Source organism: Stegostoma tigrinum, chromosome 47 (genome assembly GCF_030684315.1).
Source record: "Stegostoma tigrinum isolate sSteTig4 chromosome 47, sSteTig4.hap1, whole genome shotgun sequence".
NCBI lineage: Eukaryota > Metazoa > Chordata > Chondrichthyes > Orectolobiformes > Stegostomatidae > Stegostoma > Stegostoma tigrinum.
This window is the reverse complement of record NC_081400.1, coordinates 1,661,330-1,681,544: the sequence shown is the minus strand read 5'-3', so window position 1 is coordinate 1,681,544 and position 20,215 is coordinate 1,661,330. Positions and strand designations below refer to the sequence as shown.

At 43.6% G+C, this 20,215-nt stretch overlaps 1 protein-coding gene across 3 annotated transcripts in view; it reads right to left on the bottom strand.

Moving 5' to 3' along the window:
• The window catches only part of ash1l (ash1 (absent, small, or homeotic)-like (Drosophila)), a 183,036-nt gene that overhangs the window by 34,197 nt on the left and 128,624 nt on the right, over positions 1 to 20,215 (bottom strand). For all 3 annotated transcript variants that reach the window (XM_059643085.1, XM_059643086.1, XM_059643087.1), the window contains exons 8-15: positions 18,807 to 18,852; positions 17,493 to 17,601; positions 15,217 to 15,423; positions 13,797 to 13,943; positions 12,655 to 12,763; positions 10,655 to 10,816; positions 9,545 to 9,639; positions 2,215 to 2,372 (exon numbers count right to left, since the gene is read on the bottom strand). In XM_059643085.1, the coding sequence (XP_059499068.1) occupies positions 2,215 to 2,372; positions 9,545 to 9,639; positions 10,655 to 10,816; positions 12,655 to 12,763; positions 13,797 to 13,943; positions 15,217 to 15,423; positions 17,493 to 17,601; positions 18,807 to 18,852 (1,033 nt within the window). The remainder of the gene's footprint in view (positions 1 to 2,214; positions 2,373 to 9,544; positions 9,640 to 10,654; positions 10,817 to 12,654; positions 12,764 to 13,796; positions 13,944 to 15,216; positions 15,424 to 17,492; positions 17,602 to 18,806; positions 18,853 to 20,215) is intronic.

The following is a 20,215-nucleotide window of genomic DNA, read 5'->3' as shown; positions in this document are numbered from 1 at the left end:
CAACCAGCTTCTGTAAAACCCATTTCCGTATGCTCTCCATTTCAGTCTCCTCCAAATTTCTTCCTTTCACGACTTGATGGCCACCCTTAATGGTTTATTTAATTCTTTCTCCAGGTTCGCAAGCTTTGCAAGAAAAGCGGGCATTTACACCTCTCCTAAGTGACATGCCAGACTCTTTGAAAATCAACTACACTGATGCAGGTCTAAATGACTCATTGGGGCTTCTAACGACGATGCAACAGCTTAGTGGCTACTTTTATCCATAGCAGACTTTGACTCCTTAAAAAAAAATTCATTCTAGAAACACAGAAAATGAATGCCTGCTCTGTGGATTACTAGGCTAGGTGCATAACTGACATAATACCCTGACATGGTTGCAGAGCCCTTGGGGACATCTTTTACTCGAAGAGTGCAATCAAATGCTCTTAAAATGGCTGGAGGGGCAGCAGGGAGTGGTTGAAACTATCGCATTGTCACGGGTGAAGTGGGTCAGGTATGTCACCACCAGATGGTCCCACCACACTGGTGTCACTCTGTAATTCAGTACAATAAGTGCGTTATGACCCCAAAATCTAAGTCATAACTGTAATCTTGTCCAACAGAACTCTTCACTTGGAAAACAATTACTCACAATCCGATGGAATGCATTCTCAGGCTGTCTTTCTGTTAAGCATCAATATACACTGAATATTTGCATCAATCATTCCAGGTAAGTTCACTGCAATAGTATTCTCACGATACTCTACAGAGAGGGGACAAGGTTGAAGATCTCAACTGTTCAGGGATTATTCACACTGTTATAACAATACTTTGGCTTTTTGTCCTTTTGTGGAAGAGAGGTCTTGAGCCATAGGTACTGCGCTGGCTCCTCCAAGCCAATAAAGAAGAACTGCCGGGGGGGGGGGGGGGGGGGGGGGGGGGGGGGGGGAGAGGGAGGGGGGAGGTGATCTCATACAAACATATAAAATCCTGATGGGACTGGACAGGCTAGATGTGGAAAGGCCAGAATTAAGGGTCACAGTCTAAGAATAAGGGGTAAGCCATTCAGGACTGAAATGAGGAAGAATGAGGAGAGTAGTGAACCTGTGGAATTCTCTCCCACAGGAAGCTCCTGGTGCCAGTTTTCAGATATATTCAAGAGGGAACTGGACATGGCCCTTGGGGCTAAAGGGATCATGTTGAATAATGGTGCAGGCTCAATGGCTGAATAGCCCACTCTATACTCATTTTCTGTGTTTCTAAAGTGAACAGCTTCTGAGGTCTTGTTTTTTTTTTCCCAGAAAAGTTAGAACAAAGCAGCAGCATGAATGGGTGGAATCAAGCTCCCACAGAACCAGGGGTTTTAGATCAGCTTTCAGCAGTTGTTGGGATTTTGAAGATGGCTGTGGAAGTTGTTACATCTCTCAGCCACAACAAAAAGCTATAGTGTTCCCTCTCTCTCTGCTAGAATTTTCTATTAGTGTTCTTTCCTGCTGGAGTGGAGAAACAATGCATGTGAGACAATTTGTTTGACTGAATTTGCCTTTGCTAAGTGCATGTTTATGGGATGTTACTATATTGGATCAGTTGCTGTCTCTCGTTATCTATTATTCTCTTAAGTTTTCTAACAGACTTAAAGTTATGCCAATTCTTCTTTCTTTTGTTTGTATTCTAACCCTACAGTTAAAATAAAGTGAGTTTTGCTTAAAGCCAAGTAGTGTAATCAATTGACTTACATCTGGAACATGCACCTTACTCTTGCCTTTAACTAAGAAAATCCTAGGGTCTATACTATCTCCTTGATGCATTTGAAGGGGGTTTGGTTGGTCCATAACACTGCTGTCACACATGGATGTCAGTTATTCTCAGCGACTCAGTACAAAAGCACAAAGGGGAAGACGAAGAAGTCTTTCTTGATGGTGCTTGTGATGGTGACAGTACATGCTTACTGAACAGTGAAATGTCAACTCGCTTTAATGAAACAGGTTGACTTGGAACAACATGAACAGAGATCACAGCCCCCAGTGCTGCTTCTGATCCGGCTAAAGGAGAGGTACATCACATGAGCAAGTGCTAGTTCGTGCTTGCCTGTAGCACTTCACATTACTTGAAAAATCAGAAGAGACCTCTTGGTCAATACACAAACACAAACTAATGCTGAGGGTAGATATCAATCAATCAAGAATATTCTCATCTCTCACTTTGACACCAACACAATTTGCTCTTTCTCCATACCAGATTTGATGTTGCCATCGTCTCGGCAAATTCCATTCCAGCGAGTGTACAGTGAAACAGACTGACTGTTGTCGTTTTCCTGCTTTGCCTCCTCCTGTTTCTGCCGCATCTTCTCCCAGTTTCGGACAAGAAATACATGGTGCTTCAGCACAAAATTCCTGTCAAGAGGAAGAGGCAAGCCAGAAAATGAAAGAAGATGTGGAGGCAATGTCCACCCTTAACACAACCAAGTATGGCCCTCAGAACGCCAGTGGCATGCAAACAAGCAATGACATTCAGTTGGCCATGAGACATTGACCGTTCATTCATCTCAATGCTGCTTTTTGTTCTTTATCCATTCATGGGATGAGGGTGTCACTGGCTGGGCAGCATTTGTCACCCATCCCTAGCTGCCCAGAGGGCAGTTCAAAGTCAACTACATTGATGTGGTTCTGGAGTCACACGTAAACCAGACCAGGTAAGGATGGCAGTATCCCTAAAAGACAGTGAACCAGACGGGTTTTTCCGACAATCAGCAATGGATTCATGGTCATTAGATTCTTAATTCCAGACATATACTGAGTTCAAATTCCACCATCTGTTATGGTGGGGTTCGAACCTGAGTCTTCAAAATGTTATCTTGGTCTCTGGATTAACAATCCAGTGATAATACCACTAAGGCCATCGTCTCCCGCTTTATGGGTCTTGCCATTTCTCTGCAACTCTCCCTGAGCTTCACGTAAAATCTTCAATTGGTCATAAGGGGTTACACAAATACCAGTTCATCGTTAATCAAGAAATAATTTTGTTGGTCCAGTACATGATTGGCCAACCTTTGCTAGTCTATGTGAGATCTCAGGAAGGCTGGGGAAGACAAAACAACTAGTATTTTACCACAATGTTGGGGTGGGCTCCTGCCAGACTCTGTAGAGATCTGCTAATAGGTTTTGTCCTGAATATACTTTTCTATCTATAACAAAATCAAAAATAACCTCCCATCCCCAGCTCAGTCAGTGTTATATGTTCTCCACTAATTCCCAAAGAAGCTGTTAAAATCATCCCTAGACTTGATCAATGTGAGAGAGCAGGGCCTGTGGCTGAGGGGCCAGCATAGTGGAGTACAGTTGAACTCTGACCTTCTGAAGCCTACCCTCAAGCAATTTCAGCTTGCAAACCTTTGCTGCTCTGTAGGGAGCAGCGAGAACCTCTCCTGAAACTGGCATCAAACCTGGGCTATTTCTTAGCCAGCTGAGCTACCGCGGGTGTTCAATACTGCATTTCTAATGGAGACTCTTGTGTTTTGTGGCAACAAATATCAAGATGGAGTCAAAATCTGAGTTATGTTGAGCCTTAACTTAGCAGAGAAAATGACTGGAAATGGAATAGGAACAGGAATGAAAAGACACAACCATACTTTCATAACCAGCCGAAATCTGAAACAGTTCTAACAACAGACAAGCCAAGTTGAATTAACAAAGAAAGTAGCCACTACCTAACTGCATAATGCGCATATATATTTCTGTATTATATAATTCTGCACATATTTATTTAAGTTTGAACAAAATACCCTCAGGACAAGATTAATTTATAATAATACCACAAGTATGTAGCATTATATAAACATGCACACACCCAAAAGATCTCACTTTCTGTACTTTGCAGAGAATTTTCCACTATTGCTCACCCAGAGTTATTTTTGTCTTGCTCTGCCTCTAAACCGCCCCTAGTCTCTCTGCCAGCACGGTGCCTGTCAATGTTTCTCACCGACAGATTTCACTCGCTGTGAAGTAGTAATTGGCTGTCTTCCATCACAGACAAACAGAGCTGCCCATTACAACAGCAGTAAGAATTGGGAGGAAAGGAGAAAGAAAAATCAATCTGGGAATATTATGTGGTACAAATGTAGAGTTTAGCAAAGCATGGACTGCAGCCATGAGGTAGAATTCCAGACGCAATGATCATTGATCTTGGAACAGTGTACAGTATTAACATTTTATTATTTCAGTTAGTATCATACACGCTTTGATGAAATGCCACCTCTTTGGTATTCTCTCATGGATTCAAGTCCCTGTGTATCTAATACCTTACCACAGTGGACCAGTTACATTGAAAAATAATGAGCAATATTTCTAGGTTTGAAGCAGAATAAAGAACAATACAGCACAGAAACAGGCCCTTTGGCCCACCAAACCTGTGCCAACCTAAGACGCATTTTCAAAATGAAAAAACCTTTTGCGTCCATGCAGTCCTTAACTTTCTATTCCCTCTCTATTCAAACTTCTGTCCAAATGCCTTTTAAATAGTGCTATTGTATCTGCTTCTACCACCTGCCGTGGCAGCACATTCCAGGCACTTATCACCCTCTGTATAAAAAGCTTCCCTCTCACATCTCCTTTAAACTTAGCTCCTTTCATCCAAGTGGCACAGTAATTGACATTTCTACCCTGGGTTTAAAAAAACTCCAACTATCCATGCCTGTCAAAACTATGTAAACTTCTATCAGGTTGCTTCTCAACCTCTGATGTTCAAGTGAATGAGTAAACTTTGTTTATAATCTCTCCTCGTAGCTAATAGCTTCTAAACCACACAACATCCTGGTAAACCATTTCTGTACGCTGTCCCAAGCCTCCACGTCCTTCTGGCAGTATGGTGGAGCCAGACAATGGCTTGTCTAGCCACCTTCAAAGAATTATGGACCAAGACGCCGATATCCCTCTGACATGAATACTTTGAAGGCTTCTGCCATTCACTGCATACTTCCCTCCTGCATTAGACCTACCAAAATGCATCCCCTTGCACTTGTCCAGATTAAACTCCACCTAGAATTTCTGTCCCAGTCTCTAGCCTATCAATATTCTACTGTATCCCCTGACAATTTCCCTCACTATCCACAGCTCCCCAACCTTCGCATTGCCCAGAAACCACCTAAACAGACGACCTAGATTTGCCTCCAAATCATTTATATTACAAACAAGGGTCCCAGCACTGATCCCTATAGAACACCACTGGTCACAGATCTCCAGTCAGAAAAACCAGTCTTCCATCAATGCTGTCTTCTACGAACAAGTCAATTCTGTAGCTATCTTAACAGCTCACTGCAGATCCCATGTGACTTTACCCTTTGCATCAGACTGCCATGAAGCACCTTGCCAAGACCTTGCTAAAGTCTATGCAGACAACATTCACCATGCTGCCCTCAAATCAGCTTTCTCATTTCCTTGAAACAAAAATCAAGCGATCTCCTCGCATAATGGCATGCTGCCTATTACAATGCTTCCAAATGCAAATAAATCCTGTCACTAATAATGTTCCCCAATAACGTCCTTACCACTGACATAAGGCTCACTGGCCTATACTTTCCCAGATTATCCCTGTTGCCCTTCTTAAACAAAAGAACAACACTGGTTATTCTCCAGTTCTATGGGACTTTGTGACGAAAGAGGATACAAAGATTTGTACGAGGCTGCAGCAATTTCCTCTCTCAACATTCTGGAACAGATCCCATAAGGTCCTGGGGACTTGTGTACCATACTGCTTTACAAAACACCCAACACCACTACCTTTATCCAGTGACATGTCCTAGAATATCAACGTACCGTTCCCAAGACTCACCGTCCACCAGATCCTTCTCCTTTGCGAAAAATGATGCAAAGTGTTTGTTCAGGACCTCACCCACATTGTCTGGCTCCACACATAAACTCCTTCCATTGTTCCCTAGTGGACCTATTTTTTCCTGGCTACCCTCTTGTTCCTTCTATACGCATAAAAAATGCTGGGATTTTCCTTAATCCTGTTGGCCCCTTTTAGCTCTCCTACTTTCCTATTTAAGTATTTTTCCTGCTTTGTGTTCCTCAAGAGCTCTGTCTTCAGTTTCCTAATTTTTACATACGCTTCCTTTTCTTCTCTGGCTAAACTAAATTTCTCATCATCCAAGGTTCTCAAATCTAAACATTCACAGGAACATGCTGGTCCTGAACTCTAATCAACTGTCTTTTAAAAGATTCCTACATGCCAGATGGGGATATACCTACAAGCAGCCACCCTTAATCTATGCTCCCCAGTTCCTGCTTGATATTATGACAGTTAAAGTCCGCCAGTTTATAACCTTCATCGGAAGACTACTCTTATCCTTCTGATGGAAAGGTGATAGCCTAGTGGTATTATCATTGGATCATTAATTCAGAGATCCTGGTAATGTTTTGGTTCTAATCCTGCCATGGAAGATGGGGGGGGGGGGGGGGAGAGGCATTTGAATTCAATAAAAATCTGGAATTAAGACTCTAATGATGATCACAAATCCATGGCTGACTGTCAGAAAAACCAATATGTTTCGCCAACATAGGGAAGGAAACTGTGCCATCCTTACCTAGTCTGGCCTAAATGTGACTCCAGATCCACAGCAACATGGCTGACTCCTAAGTGCCCTCTGGGCAATTAGGGATGGGCAAGAAATGCTGGCCAAGACTGCAACACCCTCATCCCAGAAGTGAATTTTTAAAAATTATCCACAAGTAACTTAAAGCTTTTAGAATGACGGTCACTGTTCCTAAAACACATTCCTTGTGAAACCTTGATCACCTGGCCGGGTTCATTCGTCAATACCACATACAGTATGCCCCCTCCTTAGTTGGACTATTTATGGGCTGCTTCCTGAGTGCACTGAACAAACTCTTTCTCCCAACCCATCCCAATGGGACCAAACGGGTCCCAGTCAATACATGGCAAGTTTAAAAAAGAAATCACCAGAACCACCCTGTTGTTTTCATATTTTTCAATAATCTTTCCACGTACCTGTTCCTCTATCACCTGCTAGTTATTCAGAGGCCTGTGATGCAACCCCTTCCTGTTGCTAAGCTCTACCTATATGGTTGGATGAACCCCTCCAATGTATCATCCCTTAGAAAAGCTGTGATATCATCCCTGATCAGTACTGCTACTTCTCCACCTTTTTTACATCCTCCTCTATTCTGCCTGAAACATCTAAATACCAGAATGTTAAGCTGTCAGTCTTGTCCCTCTAGCACCTGAACCTTTGTAATAACTATAATATCAGAATCATATGCACAAATATTAATCCTACAGAACCACTCAGTGCTCAGGAAATCACACACATGGTCAGTGAGCTCATTCTATTTCAGGCCTCAACATGAGCCAACAGTATTTTGGCTCTTCCTTGGTACTGAAGCAAGGGCATGGATATTCTCCTCGGTGCCCTGGTGAGCACAGATGAAATCAGTCAGAAGGTCTGGACCAGTCAGGGTTACAAAATGGCCTCAGACATGAACTAGCAGAAAAGCTCAGCACTGTGCAGCTCTTCACCCCCAAACTTACATGTGCCATGAGCCAGATGATTGGCCATGATTGCAAGCATTCACATTGTGTTACAGTCAAGCCCCCAGCCCTGCAAACATTCCAGGGAAGCAATGAGGCACAGGTGTGGAGGAGAACATTTCTGCTTCCTAATCAATTGCAAAACCTCCTAAACGGCCAGCATCGCCTCAGTCACGGGGGAATTCAAGAGAATGGTTACATTTTTTGAAACAAAATTTGTTTGCTGTATGGGCCTGAAATCTCTCCTGACACCCCAGCCTGGCCGATGCTCCTATTCACTGCAGCATGTACAGTGTTGTGAGCCTGACTGATGAGGAGTGTCTGTGGGGTTCAGGGTCAAGCAGCTGACTTGTAATGTGGTGATGTACAGGACAGCTGGTATCCACTGGATTAGTTACTGGGAAGTGTTCGCAGCTTCTGATCAGATATTAGGTGAGTTTTACCCTTTTGGAGTGAAACAGAGAACCGAAATTCATTGCTGAGTCAAGTTTGGGTTGGGGGGGGAGCGGTGCAGGGAGGAGAAAATAGAGATATGTTTCAGAAATAAGTCAAAGAAGCTCAATTCAAATCAAATCAGCTGTGAACGCAAGGAACAGAAACTACTGGAAATTCACAGTGCCACCAATATTTCAAACACACTCAGATAAGCAACATTTGAGGAATAAGGCCCAAAATCAGTTCAGATGGACAGCAGCTTAGTCACTCTCAAATGTTGATGGGTATGCTGTGTGTTTCCAGAACTACTCAGTATCACTACAGACTTCAGTCGACTTGGAGCAGATTAACTGGGTGAAATAAGAACAATCCTATTGTTAAGACGCAGTGAAAACATTTAATTGTGAACTGCTCTGGCACCTCTGACAGCAGCTGCTTCCTTGAGCTGGAGGTAGTGACTCAAATGTCAGTGGGTACTCATAATGAATCATTACAGTAACACCAACACTAGAACAGCACAAAGTTACAGCTGAAGCCTAATGCCCAGCATGGTCTGGTCACAAAACAACAAAAGGGTACTCTGCGACTCCATCAATGCTGCATTTCCATCAGTTACTTGGCAGCCTGCCCAAGTGCTGCACCTTGAATTGACCACTCAATTTTCTCGTCGTGGTAAGTTTCCAACTGCTATTCGGAGGGGTACACACACAAATGGGCTGAGCAGGATCAGGAATTTGTTTGGCAAGTTGTACCCGTTATACTGGGTTGGGAACAGCACAGGGAGAGCCAGACTGCCTCCCAGCGTGAGTCCGACTACCTGAACTCTCCATTCTAGGCTATGCAGACCTGGGCAATGCCAGGCTGAACATTGTAGTGCCCCACAGGAATCCAAAGGCTGTTTTTACAGTTGGGAGGGTGCAGATGTATGGGTGTGAGAGCGCATGAGGCTCAAGGATTGGGGGCTGGTGGGGGGGGGGGGGGGGGGTGGGGGGGGGGGCGCGGGGGACAGAGAGCGGGGCAGGGGAGACAGAGGGGGCAGGACGGAGACACAGAGGGCACGCGAACCTAATGCAGGGTTCCAAAAGGTAACTGATGACGAAATGCGAAAAGAACAGTTTGCAGCGCTAGGAGAAAATGCTCTAATTAAAGAGTACTCAGATGGCACAGGCATGATTTGCCACCTGTCCTAAAACCCTGTTGTATCACTACACTCAATGCCAAAACACTGAACAACTGGAGAACAGGTCTGGCAGCATCTTTAACAGATGCTGCGATTGTCAGCTGGGTGCCTGGATCTCAGGTTGCAGAAAAATGCACTTCCTAACAATTACTCAGAACCCAGATTTTCACACACTGAAGGCAATCGAGCCAGGGTGAAACAGTGCAAGAATCAGAAAGAACAGAGAAGGACTTTTTTAAGAAAAAGACTGGTGTCAGAAATGGAGACAGTCTTGGTGTGGGAGAAGAAGTGGATCACCCATAGCACATTTTGCAGACTAACCCACAATTGATGACATTGAGAAAGCTTTCCGTAGAATCTGGGCAGTTCTATCATGAGACTTTGTTGCTGAACATCAAGTCCTACCTCTCCCTGTTGGACATGGGCTTCATCTGGTGAGGTTGGCTCAGCTTGGCAGGATTGTTAACATTTTCACTCGGCTCCTCTGATACATGCCCCCTCTGTGAGGAAACACAAAATGCATAGTTGAGAAATACACTTGATCTTGGCAATCCTTAAATTACAGGCGCACTCCAACTACTGGAAATGTAACTTTGAAATGGGGAAAAAAAACCCCACAGCTTTCTCGGTTTCTCTCTCTCGGGAGTGAGCAATGAAAAGCTACTATCCCTGGCAAGGCAAAGTGAACACAGAGCTATCCAGTAGCCTGCAACTCAGTTATCCAATTTCAGCCTCACCGTTCCTTGATTAAGGATCAGGTGTGGAGACAGTCAAGATTTCTGCTCCTAATCGCTAGGCAGAGTTTCCGACAGGGAATATGGATGATAGGCAAGGAGAGAATCAAGCTCTGTGGCAATGTGCCCTTACATCACTGCCAAGCCTCATGGAAGGAATTAGCCAATAGAGCAACAGACCATGAGACAGTCCCTCCAAGACAGAGGGAAAGAGAAGCATTGAGAAAATAAAAGACATACAGTGGCACTGGACAACAAATACAGAATAGGAGGCCATGACCCAGTGGTAACCGAGAGGTCCAAGCTAATGCCGTGAAGGTAACATGTTCAAATTCCATCATGGCAGCTGGCTGATGTTATAATTGGATCTAAAATCCATCAATTCGTTTAGTTTCAATTAATTAAATTTGGAAGGGAGAGAAAGTCTCTGTGGGGCTTCTGGTGGTGCAGTGGTAGTATCCCTATCTCTGAGCCAGGAGGGTGGGCTCAAGTTCCACCTCCTCCAAAGGAACGCAGTAACATCTTTGAACAGGTTGATTAGAAAAATATCTAGAAAGCATGAACATTGGCAAATGTCATACAAGTCCTGCATCACTCGTGATCTTTAGGGAAGGATAGTTACTATCCTTACCTGGTCTGGCTTACATGTGACTCCAGACCCACAGTGAATGGGGCCGACTCCCTGAAATGGCCAAGCAAATCACTCAGTTCAAGAGTAATCGGGGATGAAAATCAAATGCTGGTCCAGTCAGCGACACCCACTTTAATTTGCACAACTCACCCTTTTCTTTAATCTGTGCTTGGATTTCCTCTTCTCCTTCAATCTGCCCAGTTTCTTCTGTCCATTCACCTGCTGGCCATTTTTGTTCAGCAATCCATTCACTCTCTGGCTTCGACCTCCGATGATGCCACGACATTTCTCAGCCCCACATTTACAAATTTGCTGCAACACACAAAACACCCAAGCAACGCTTGAAAAGCCAGTCATTTTAGCCTTGCCTTGGTGAATTCACTCTTCAAACTACAAGCACCTGGTGTACTGGCTACAAGTGGTACTCAAACAAATCACAGCTGCTGTGGCAAAAATGTGGAAGATTCAATTCAAGGCTTCCCCAGCCAAGTTTCAAGAATCCCCAAGATCTTTCTGATGGAGTCCAGAGCGTAAAAGGACCTACAGAAACACAGCAGGTCAAGCAAGAGGTGCATCGCAAAGCAGAGCAAATGTTTCAAGTTGATGACCATTCTTCAAAGCCTGTCTGATGAGGACATTGACCTGAAACTTTAACTCTTGTTTCGGTTCACAGATGCTGCTTGAATAGGTGAGTATTTCAGCATCCAAAGTATTCTGCTTGTGTCAGAGTCCCCCAAATACATTTGGACAAAATTATAATCTTAACTGGTGACTGGTCATACATCAGTGTCGTTCAGTGAAGCAGAAGTGACTTTTCTGGACTACATCAATCCGCTAACAGGTCATACCAAGTGTAATGAGCATTTTACTATATCACCTTGATTATTCAGGTTAAATTCATGATCTAATCCTCTACACGGTACCTAATAATATTCCCAGAAAAGGCACACCATAGGGTTATATACAGAGAAGAGCTCCATCCATGCTCACAACACCAATTAAACTTACAGGACAGTGACAGCACATGGCTAGATACAGAGTAAAGCTCCCTTTATACTGTCCCCATCAAATACTCCCAGGACAGTGACAGCACAGGTTCAGTAAAGCGCTCTAAACATTCCTGGCTCCAGTAAGAGCAGCCCCTCTGATGCTCAATATTACAGTTTCCCTTTCAATTACTGAGATTATCAATGTATTTCCATATTGTGGAAGGCTGTCTTCCAGTCTGATACTCATTGGGAATGAATGCGAGCCTTAAACATAATAAAGACATGAACTTTTTCAGCCAGAACAACACAGAAGTTCAACATGATATCTGACACACTGAAGTGAGAACATGTAGTCTTCTGTTACTGCGCCATTTGTACTGTTCATGTTTAAACATAAGGAAACATATGGAAGCAAACTCAACACCATTTCTGCCACTTATTCAGATGTGCTAATTGCTTTAAGCTGATTTCAGAAACTGATACAAATTGTGGAGTGTCACTCAGTCAGCTGTGTGTTCATGCATGTAATTCCCCATTTCTATCGACAGTGCTTGGGGTAGGTACATACGTATGAGTAGACACCCAAAACAACAGCCTACTGAGGCTTTTATTCCAAACTCCTCTTGATTAATCTCTCACTGTCTAATAGTGAGGTAACCGAATTGATCACATGATTAGGCAAGATAATAATCAGGCAGTCCTCCATTGCCCTAAAACAAGGGAGGAAAAATAACCAGATTCCTTGTAGTGGTCACCTGCTGTGAGCTAAGCAATTACACATCAGTTAAAAGGATGAAGAACCATAGGTCAATGCACCAGATGTTAAAGACCATCACTGTCCTACTTTTATTAACATTGTCACTGAACATTCACAAAACAACTTTTGCTAAGAATGCGCAGAATGAATTTCCTAACACCTGCCCAACATGGTCCAAATGAGGCTTGCTGAGAAAATGATGTTGAAGTTACCTAGGAATATTTCAGGGTCATGTACTATCGCTGGGAAAACAAAACAAACCACCGGGTTTTATGCAACCACATAGTTGTTTCTGCACATGCAGCAAAACAGACATTTTTGATGACTTCTTGCAGACAGTAGTATAGTGTTGTAGAATGTCAATAGCTAAAGAATGCTGCTGCCAGCCAGATTCTCCACATTACCTGCTTCTCCAGGTTGAATGCGTGGAAGTTGTAGTCATACGTCAGTTCAGTCCCAGCCATTACATCTTTCAATGCAAACAGTCCAATCCTGTAAACACCATTAACTGACCTAGGGCAGACAGGGGGAGAGCAGAAAATAAAATGAGTAGTTTGTTCACGATGGTTTATACAGTTTATCTTAGTGCTGCAAAACTCTAATTTTAATCTGCATGACTCTTCGATCAGGTCTGGGCCAAGAGTTACCAAAATTAATCTCAATGTCCCAGGGCAGGGAGATGACAAACCTCAAAAGGCTTGGTGATGTTCCTTACAATTATCTGGTGCCTCGCTGTGAATACTGCCCAAGGGCAGGGTTAGCCTCAGCGCGATGCCATAATTAAAATGAGTGCTGATATTTACTATCCTGAGTCTAACTCGAAAGAAGCTCTTCTTGTATTCTGCATTGAGAACTAGTCTCAATAACATGGTGGGGCTTGACTGCAAAATGATCTGCACTTCTTGTGCAAACACATGACGACCAAAGGAGTATATTTAGTTCTGGTGATTCCCTTTGTGAGGTCTAAAACCCTAAATAAAGTAATGTAATCAATCCCAGAGATGATTTTTTAACCTCCTTGGTCAGAGCAGCTCCAATACAGCAAATAGAAATACTTTAGTTGATCTGGATCTTGACAGTGCAGTTTGGACAGTCTTGGATGGATGAAGCTGTCACATGGTTATGGGCCTTCTGCCACTGTGTTTGCAAAGCAGTCTGTGGAACTTCTAGACCAGGGCTGCAGGAGTGTATTTCATTGTCAAGGGTGCTCCTGTTCACTTCAACAACAGTATGGGGTAGGGGTGGACAAGAGGTTTTAATGTTGGCAATTACATCAGGCTACAATCTATCCTGTCATGTCAATGTTAAAGGTTTTCTGGCACTATTTGAGAAAAGCAAACATTCTATATCAAATCAGACCAGACAAAGCAGATGAAAACAATTGTCATGTTTACTCATGTAGTTCTGACAGCTACATTTTTTAATCTGACCAGGTTACCAGGCAGGTTGACAAATTTATTGCTAACACTGCACAGCGCTTTTAGCCAGAAAGCCACTTGTAACCACGGTGCACTACATTCAATGTACATTAGCTTCTGCTTCTTACCATTTTTGCATTTCACAGTTAGGACTGCAGCTGTGATTGATAAAACGAGCCTCATTCCCCATGCGGTAACTGTCGATCACCATTCCACTGTCCAGGTTCAAGCAGTAATGATCATTGTGGTTCTGGTACTGTTCTATCATCCGGTTCCTAGGGAAGATTACAGAAAATATTCAACAGTCTACTCTGCACTGTCTGGGTCACAAGGATGAAGGTTCAAACTCCATTTCAATGGAGTCAACTTTTCAAGTGGTTGTTAAACATCTAGTGGCACTTGGAAGACAACCCCAAAGCTCCTCTGAGTGCCTAGACCACAATCCACGTAGTCCTCGCACACACCAACACAGTCATGGCTGTTACTTTAGTTGTGCTTCATGGAATCACAGCACAGCACAGCACAAGAACAGGCCCTTTGGCCCAACAATAGTGTGATGTATAATGCCTTTCTCAACTAAAAGCCTTTTGCCTCCATGCAGTCCATATCCCTCTATTCCTTGCCTATTCCTGTATCTGTCATGTTGCCTCATAAACGTTGCTATTGTAACCGCCTTCACCATCACCTCTGGCTACACATTCCAGGCAATTACCATTTTCTACATTAAAAAAAACTTGTTTGTTACATCTCCCTTAAACTTATCTCCTTTTACTTTAAAATTATGCCCTCAAAAATACCGTGCACACATTGATTGCAGTATGCGCCTATGTAATGACTGCATTTTAAAGCGTGCTTTGATGGTTTCATAGACCGGGACATCCTGAAGATGTGAAAGATGCTACTGGAAATTGGAGTCCTTTCCTTTCGTTTCCAAGAGCCCATGGAGAAACAATGAATACAAATATTATATTTTTGCACACCTCTGCCAAAGAAACATTCATTCATCGGGTAAATGGTATTGAATGACAAGGATGTAGGGGCAGTACCCAACATTGCAGAGACTGACAGCAGTGATAAAATCCTGCTCTGATCTTTGCACTGTAACAGATACATTTTGTGCAGGTTGTGTAAATGGGCATTTTCCTTTTTCCAGCATAGTAGAGGTGATTGGATGCAACCAGGAGTCTGAACCATTTAGTAGCAAGATCACTGGGTAAAATATTCATTCTGTATTTCTCACCTGTCTTTGCCAAACAGATGCTAAGGGAGATTGTGTCTGGTTTGCATTGATCTGTACCTTGTACCTTTACTGTGAATTGTAGTTATTCAGGTCCGCAGCCAACCACAACATACTCAACTGCCCCTAAATACAAGAGGTCTGCTGCCAAAAAAAAAGCCTAACCTCTGGCACTATTTCACACATGTTCACTGCTCTCAATAAATAATGAGCAGAAATTGTGTAAATTGCTAGCTTTCCTGACGGAATCCAGAGTTTTGGGGATATCTAGTTTCCTTGCAACATAGAAGGAATATGGAAGGTCTGCTTACCTGAACTCTTGCTCACTGACCACCTCCCCCAGATATTCGATGATGAACTGCCCAGCTTTCAGAGCTTCCTTGGTGCGAATGCCCCAGCCTTTGCCTTCTGCTCGAAACCTCTCCAGGCACTGCACCCACTCATGCCTCTGGATCCTCTGGTTACAGCAATGCTCATCACAGGGACAGGTGTTTGGGGCACACTCTGCAAAGATCATCCTGTAACAAAGAGAGGGGATCAGTAGCACTTAACATCATGAGGGGCTAAAATCTCATGAAATAATTCAGTCACTGTGTTAGGCACGATCCAAACCAACAGCACCACAGCAGACAACAACACTGCTTTGCTTTCAGGTAAAGCTGGAAACGTATAGCTGCTTGGTTAGGGTGAGAAAAAAGATGGGCTAGCACTTTAGATTTTAACAAATCCACAGACATGGAGTGGGCCATTCTTCAATAGCAGCATTCACCATTCAGGCAATGTACTTGCCAGAAGACCACACATTTCACCAACTGGAATTACAGTAAGGCACGCTGGATACACAACTGTTCCAGAAAGACAGTGCAGACTGCTTGATGACAAAACTAGCAGCAAGCGATACTGAAGCTAACACAGTACTCGGACATCTATCAGCATTTTAAAGAGACCTCTTACCCTGGAGAAAAGTAGCTGTAAGGGCTTAAAATGGTAGGGAGCAACTGACTGGTTATCCCCATTTAGAGGGTACAGATAGCTTTGCTCTAACCCTGTGCTGACCCTGTCCTGGGAGTGTTTGATGGGGAACAGGGTAGAGACAGCTTGACTCTGAATCTAACCCTGCACTGTACCTGTCCTGGGGGCATTTTATGCTAACAATGGATACTTGAGTTGAGAGATAATGGGAACTGCAGATGCTGGAGATTCCAAGATAATAAAATGTGAGGCTGGATGAACACAGCAGGCCAAGCAGCATCTCAGGAGCATAAAAGCTGACGTTTCGGGCCTAGACCCTTCATACTTGAGTTGAAGAGTGTTTTGGTTAATGACAATGACATCCCTGACCTTGACAAATACACATAATCTGCCGCAAGTACCTAGCTGTTCAACAAGTTGAAATTGATGGAGAGGCACAGGCTCTATTGTCAGTTCTCAAGAATCGAGATTGGAAGGCTGACTATGCATCTGTTTCCCAGAACATGCGGCACACTGGGCTTCCTGTTTTATTACAGCTCAAATCTTCAGATTATAATTAATAAAATGAGGAAAAACATCAGTGCACAGCTTTTAGGCAAACTGCCAAGAGCTGCTAATGAGTTTGCATCAAATAGCTTCAAATGCACATCAACACAGCACAGCAAGGAGCCAAGTGGTAAAACAAGCTTGGGCAGCTGCCATTATCCCAGTTACCAGGGCACGGCTCCTCTCCTTTCGTGTAAGGATGCTGCACCTCACGTCCAGCAGGTCAAAGCACAAGACAACACTGTGGGGAGTTTGAGGTAACAAAATCCACTGCAGTAAGATTGACGGTGCCACCCAAATCCTTCACATAACAGTGCGCATCATTTGCCTGGGATGGCTTCACTGCCTCTGCTCGTATAACAAACAGGAATCCATGGCCAATGTCCTCCATAGTATAGCAGTGAGGTTAACCAAGGTTCCTTTCTATTTTGGTTGAGAGCAGCTGACTCAGCAGATTAGAGACTGTAGCTGTGTCACTCCTGGCCAACGTGGAGCTTTGGCAGTTGATAGCAAGCTGTGCACTCCTCTGAAATACCACCCATCAGGAGAATAAACCCAGCTATACTTTTCTCAGCTCTGTCCCTCGTCCAGCAGCTGGGCCCTGCCAAGTTGCCAGAGATCAGGAAGATTATCCATAGGTATTGCTGTTGTTTTGGGCTCAGCAATTTGATACCTCATCCAGTATCCAAACATGGATTTGGGTTTTTGATCAAACATGACCAGGTACATATATCCAGTCAATGCAATAAAGTCTCCCTGACTTTCAGCCTCCCATTGCCAAGATCAGATTATTGCAGGACTGTCAACTGATGCCCCTGTTTGGCAGCATCTTCGCCCAGTCTGTCTGGATAGTATCATTATGCGAAGGTGCTGGTGTTGGATTTGGGGTGGCCGAAGTCAGAAATCACATAGCACTAGTTTTATTTGACATCACAAACGTTGAGAACTGCTCCTTCGTCAGATGAGTCTGTGTCATTAAACAGGGATAGAACAACAGCATTCTCAACAGATCTCCAGGTTAGCCGCAAGCAAGGTGCTTACTTGAAGGCTTTTGCACATGGCAGCATACCTGTTCAGGCAGTCTTCCATACAGCTTTTCTCCGTAGGGTCTACTGGCCTCTTACAGTTGCAAGTTGTGGGCTCACACCCAGAGAGAGGTTTAACATCAACAAACACATCTATAACAAGAACAATATGATTCTTGGTCATATATAGCCTAACACTGAGAAGACATTCCTAAATATGTTCATAAAGCCACCCAGATTGAAACAACCCACCATCCATACAAACTATTCCTTGACCACATGCCCTAGGGTAGCTATCCATTACATTCTGTACTGTACAGTCTTCTACACTAATGAGGAGCTTAGTCTTGTCTTAGACCACAATGACCCTTTTTACTGTCAGTTTTTCCAGGCCATGGTGGGGGAGAAGCTAGTGATTCATAGCCAAGGCCATTCTGCATCCAGGCAAGTGGCCATCCTGGCCATCTCTATGAGTCAACGAGCTGGCATACCAACCAGAACAGACATCTCTGCAAAGCTTTCTATAGCACTTTGTTTGATATCTAGTGCAGATAACCAGTTCACTCAGTGCTTATGCTTCATCAGGATGTGCATTTATCACAATCTTCACAAGTTTCCTTCATTTTGAGATTCCATTGTGTCACTGCAAGTGCGGCTTGAGCCTGCTCAAACTGTATTTTGTTCAAAGACCCCCAGCCATCAGTTTGCTGTCAACAGGCAAACATTAAAACATGTTGACAGAAAACCGACAGCTGAGATTCCAATAGCCTGAGAGCTGCCCACACATTCTCATGCAAACAGGTGCAGGCCTCTTGCTGCAAAATCCAGTAGTGGGCTGATGCCAATCTTTAATCTCTTTGCTACCACATGCTGAAGGGGATCACTCTTGCTGCCAGCTGCCTGCTAACTTGCCTGGGTGGTAAGCTGGAATGTGGGAGCATAGAGTAGGCAGTGACTGGGGTGGTGTGGGGCTGGAACAGGAGAAGAAACAGCACATCTTTGCCTGATCCTGTTCTCACACATTACGTGGAACTTGCATCAGAGTAGCTGCTGTGCAGAAGGAAGCCATTCAGCCCATCAGTTGTTTGAGCATTTTAACCCAATCATGGCCTTTTCCCTGCCACTGATTATTTAAATGGAAATATTCAATCATTCAACGCCTGCCGAAACGCCACAGGAGAAGGCACTTGCAGCAATGAACAACAGAATCATCGAATCCCCTTCCTCATCCTCAAGTGCAAAAATCAAAATGAATGTAATATAAAACAGATCAAAGTTCCAAACGTGAAAGGAGAGTAATATTGTAATTTTTAAAAAGGAATAGTAAGGAAACTGCAGAGAAATGGAAAGTGCCTTACTTGATCGGATCTTTTTATAGAGTGGAACATCAGGCTTTTTGTAGAGCTTAAAAATGGAAAAGAAAGAATGCAAATTAGCAAGTTATAATCAAAGACACTATCGTGTACACACACTTGAAAAACAGGAATTCTGCACATACGGAGGGTGAGCAGAAACTGTTCTTTTGTTACATTGTAAAGCAATATAATTTTGGGGTGCACACACTGCCTTCAGAATACAGTTGGATGGTAACAGAACCCCACTGCTCTTTCTGCTCATTGTTTGGGACAACACTCAAGAGTTTAAGTTGTGAATTGTAGGTTCCTAATTGTGCTGTAAACACAATCTTGAGCAAGTGCGCCCCCAAACTCTTATTAATATGGCAGAGAACCTAGGATGCTGACTGGAGATGTAAACTATTGGGGCTGTAAGCATTACTCCACTGTCCATGGTGCAAAGGGAACCTCAACCTTTCAACACTAGACCTTCACCAACTTCATCAAATGGTTGCCACACTCTGAAGATCAGCTACGAAACTGCAAGGGTTACCACATAAAACCATTCTGACTGACTACAGTTTCACACAGTTAGATATACCTGTATGGCTCTGCTGTGCTGTGCTGTGGATGGTATTTTGAAACAATGAAGAGCGTCACAAAATAAAAAAATACTGTGCTACTGGAGTGAAATTGTATGCCCAAAGAAACTCTCAGTCAGCAAACAAAGGCTCAAAATGTCAACCAGTCCAGGTGCGTAGGGACAGGGTCTGTTGGAACAGCAAGAAAACGGTTGTGTGCAGTTATAGTTTGCTGAAGGTGCAGGGAACCTGAAGATCGTAACAAAACAAGTTGCTGTGGGACCTTTAGAGCAGGATATATACTACCTTAATTACTTATAAAGGTATTTAATAATTATGAACATGACTAAAATCCATGAATTTCTCACAGCAGTTATTTTGTACATAAAAGTGACTCCAACATGTGAATTAATGAACAAGTAATCCCCACAAGCCCTCTGACTGCAAGGGATCCATGGAAGTCCCTGTCCCATAGTTGCAGCCTGGAGACTCTTACTGGGTAGGATCCCAAGGAGGTGAGACGCATTCCGTCCTTGGCCACTAAGCAGTAAAACAAAAACTCAGTGGGCTGGATTGCGGGTTAGAGAACCATGTTCAATTCATACAACCTTACAATAGAGGTTAAATTTTGTTCTCCCAGTGTTGCTGCACCAATCAAGATCTAGCCATCCAGCAAAGGCTGGGAGATGGAACCTGGTCTTTTTCTTCCCTATATGGCTCAGTCACATGCCACTGGATTAATTCACCCAATCAGACATGCCAACAGCTGAAACAAAAAAATTCTGTAAGTGGGTAAGCAGCACAAACCAGCAATGCCCTTCTCTGGACAGTCTAGTTTAATATCCAAGGAGT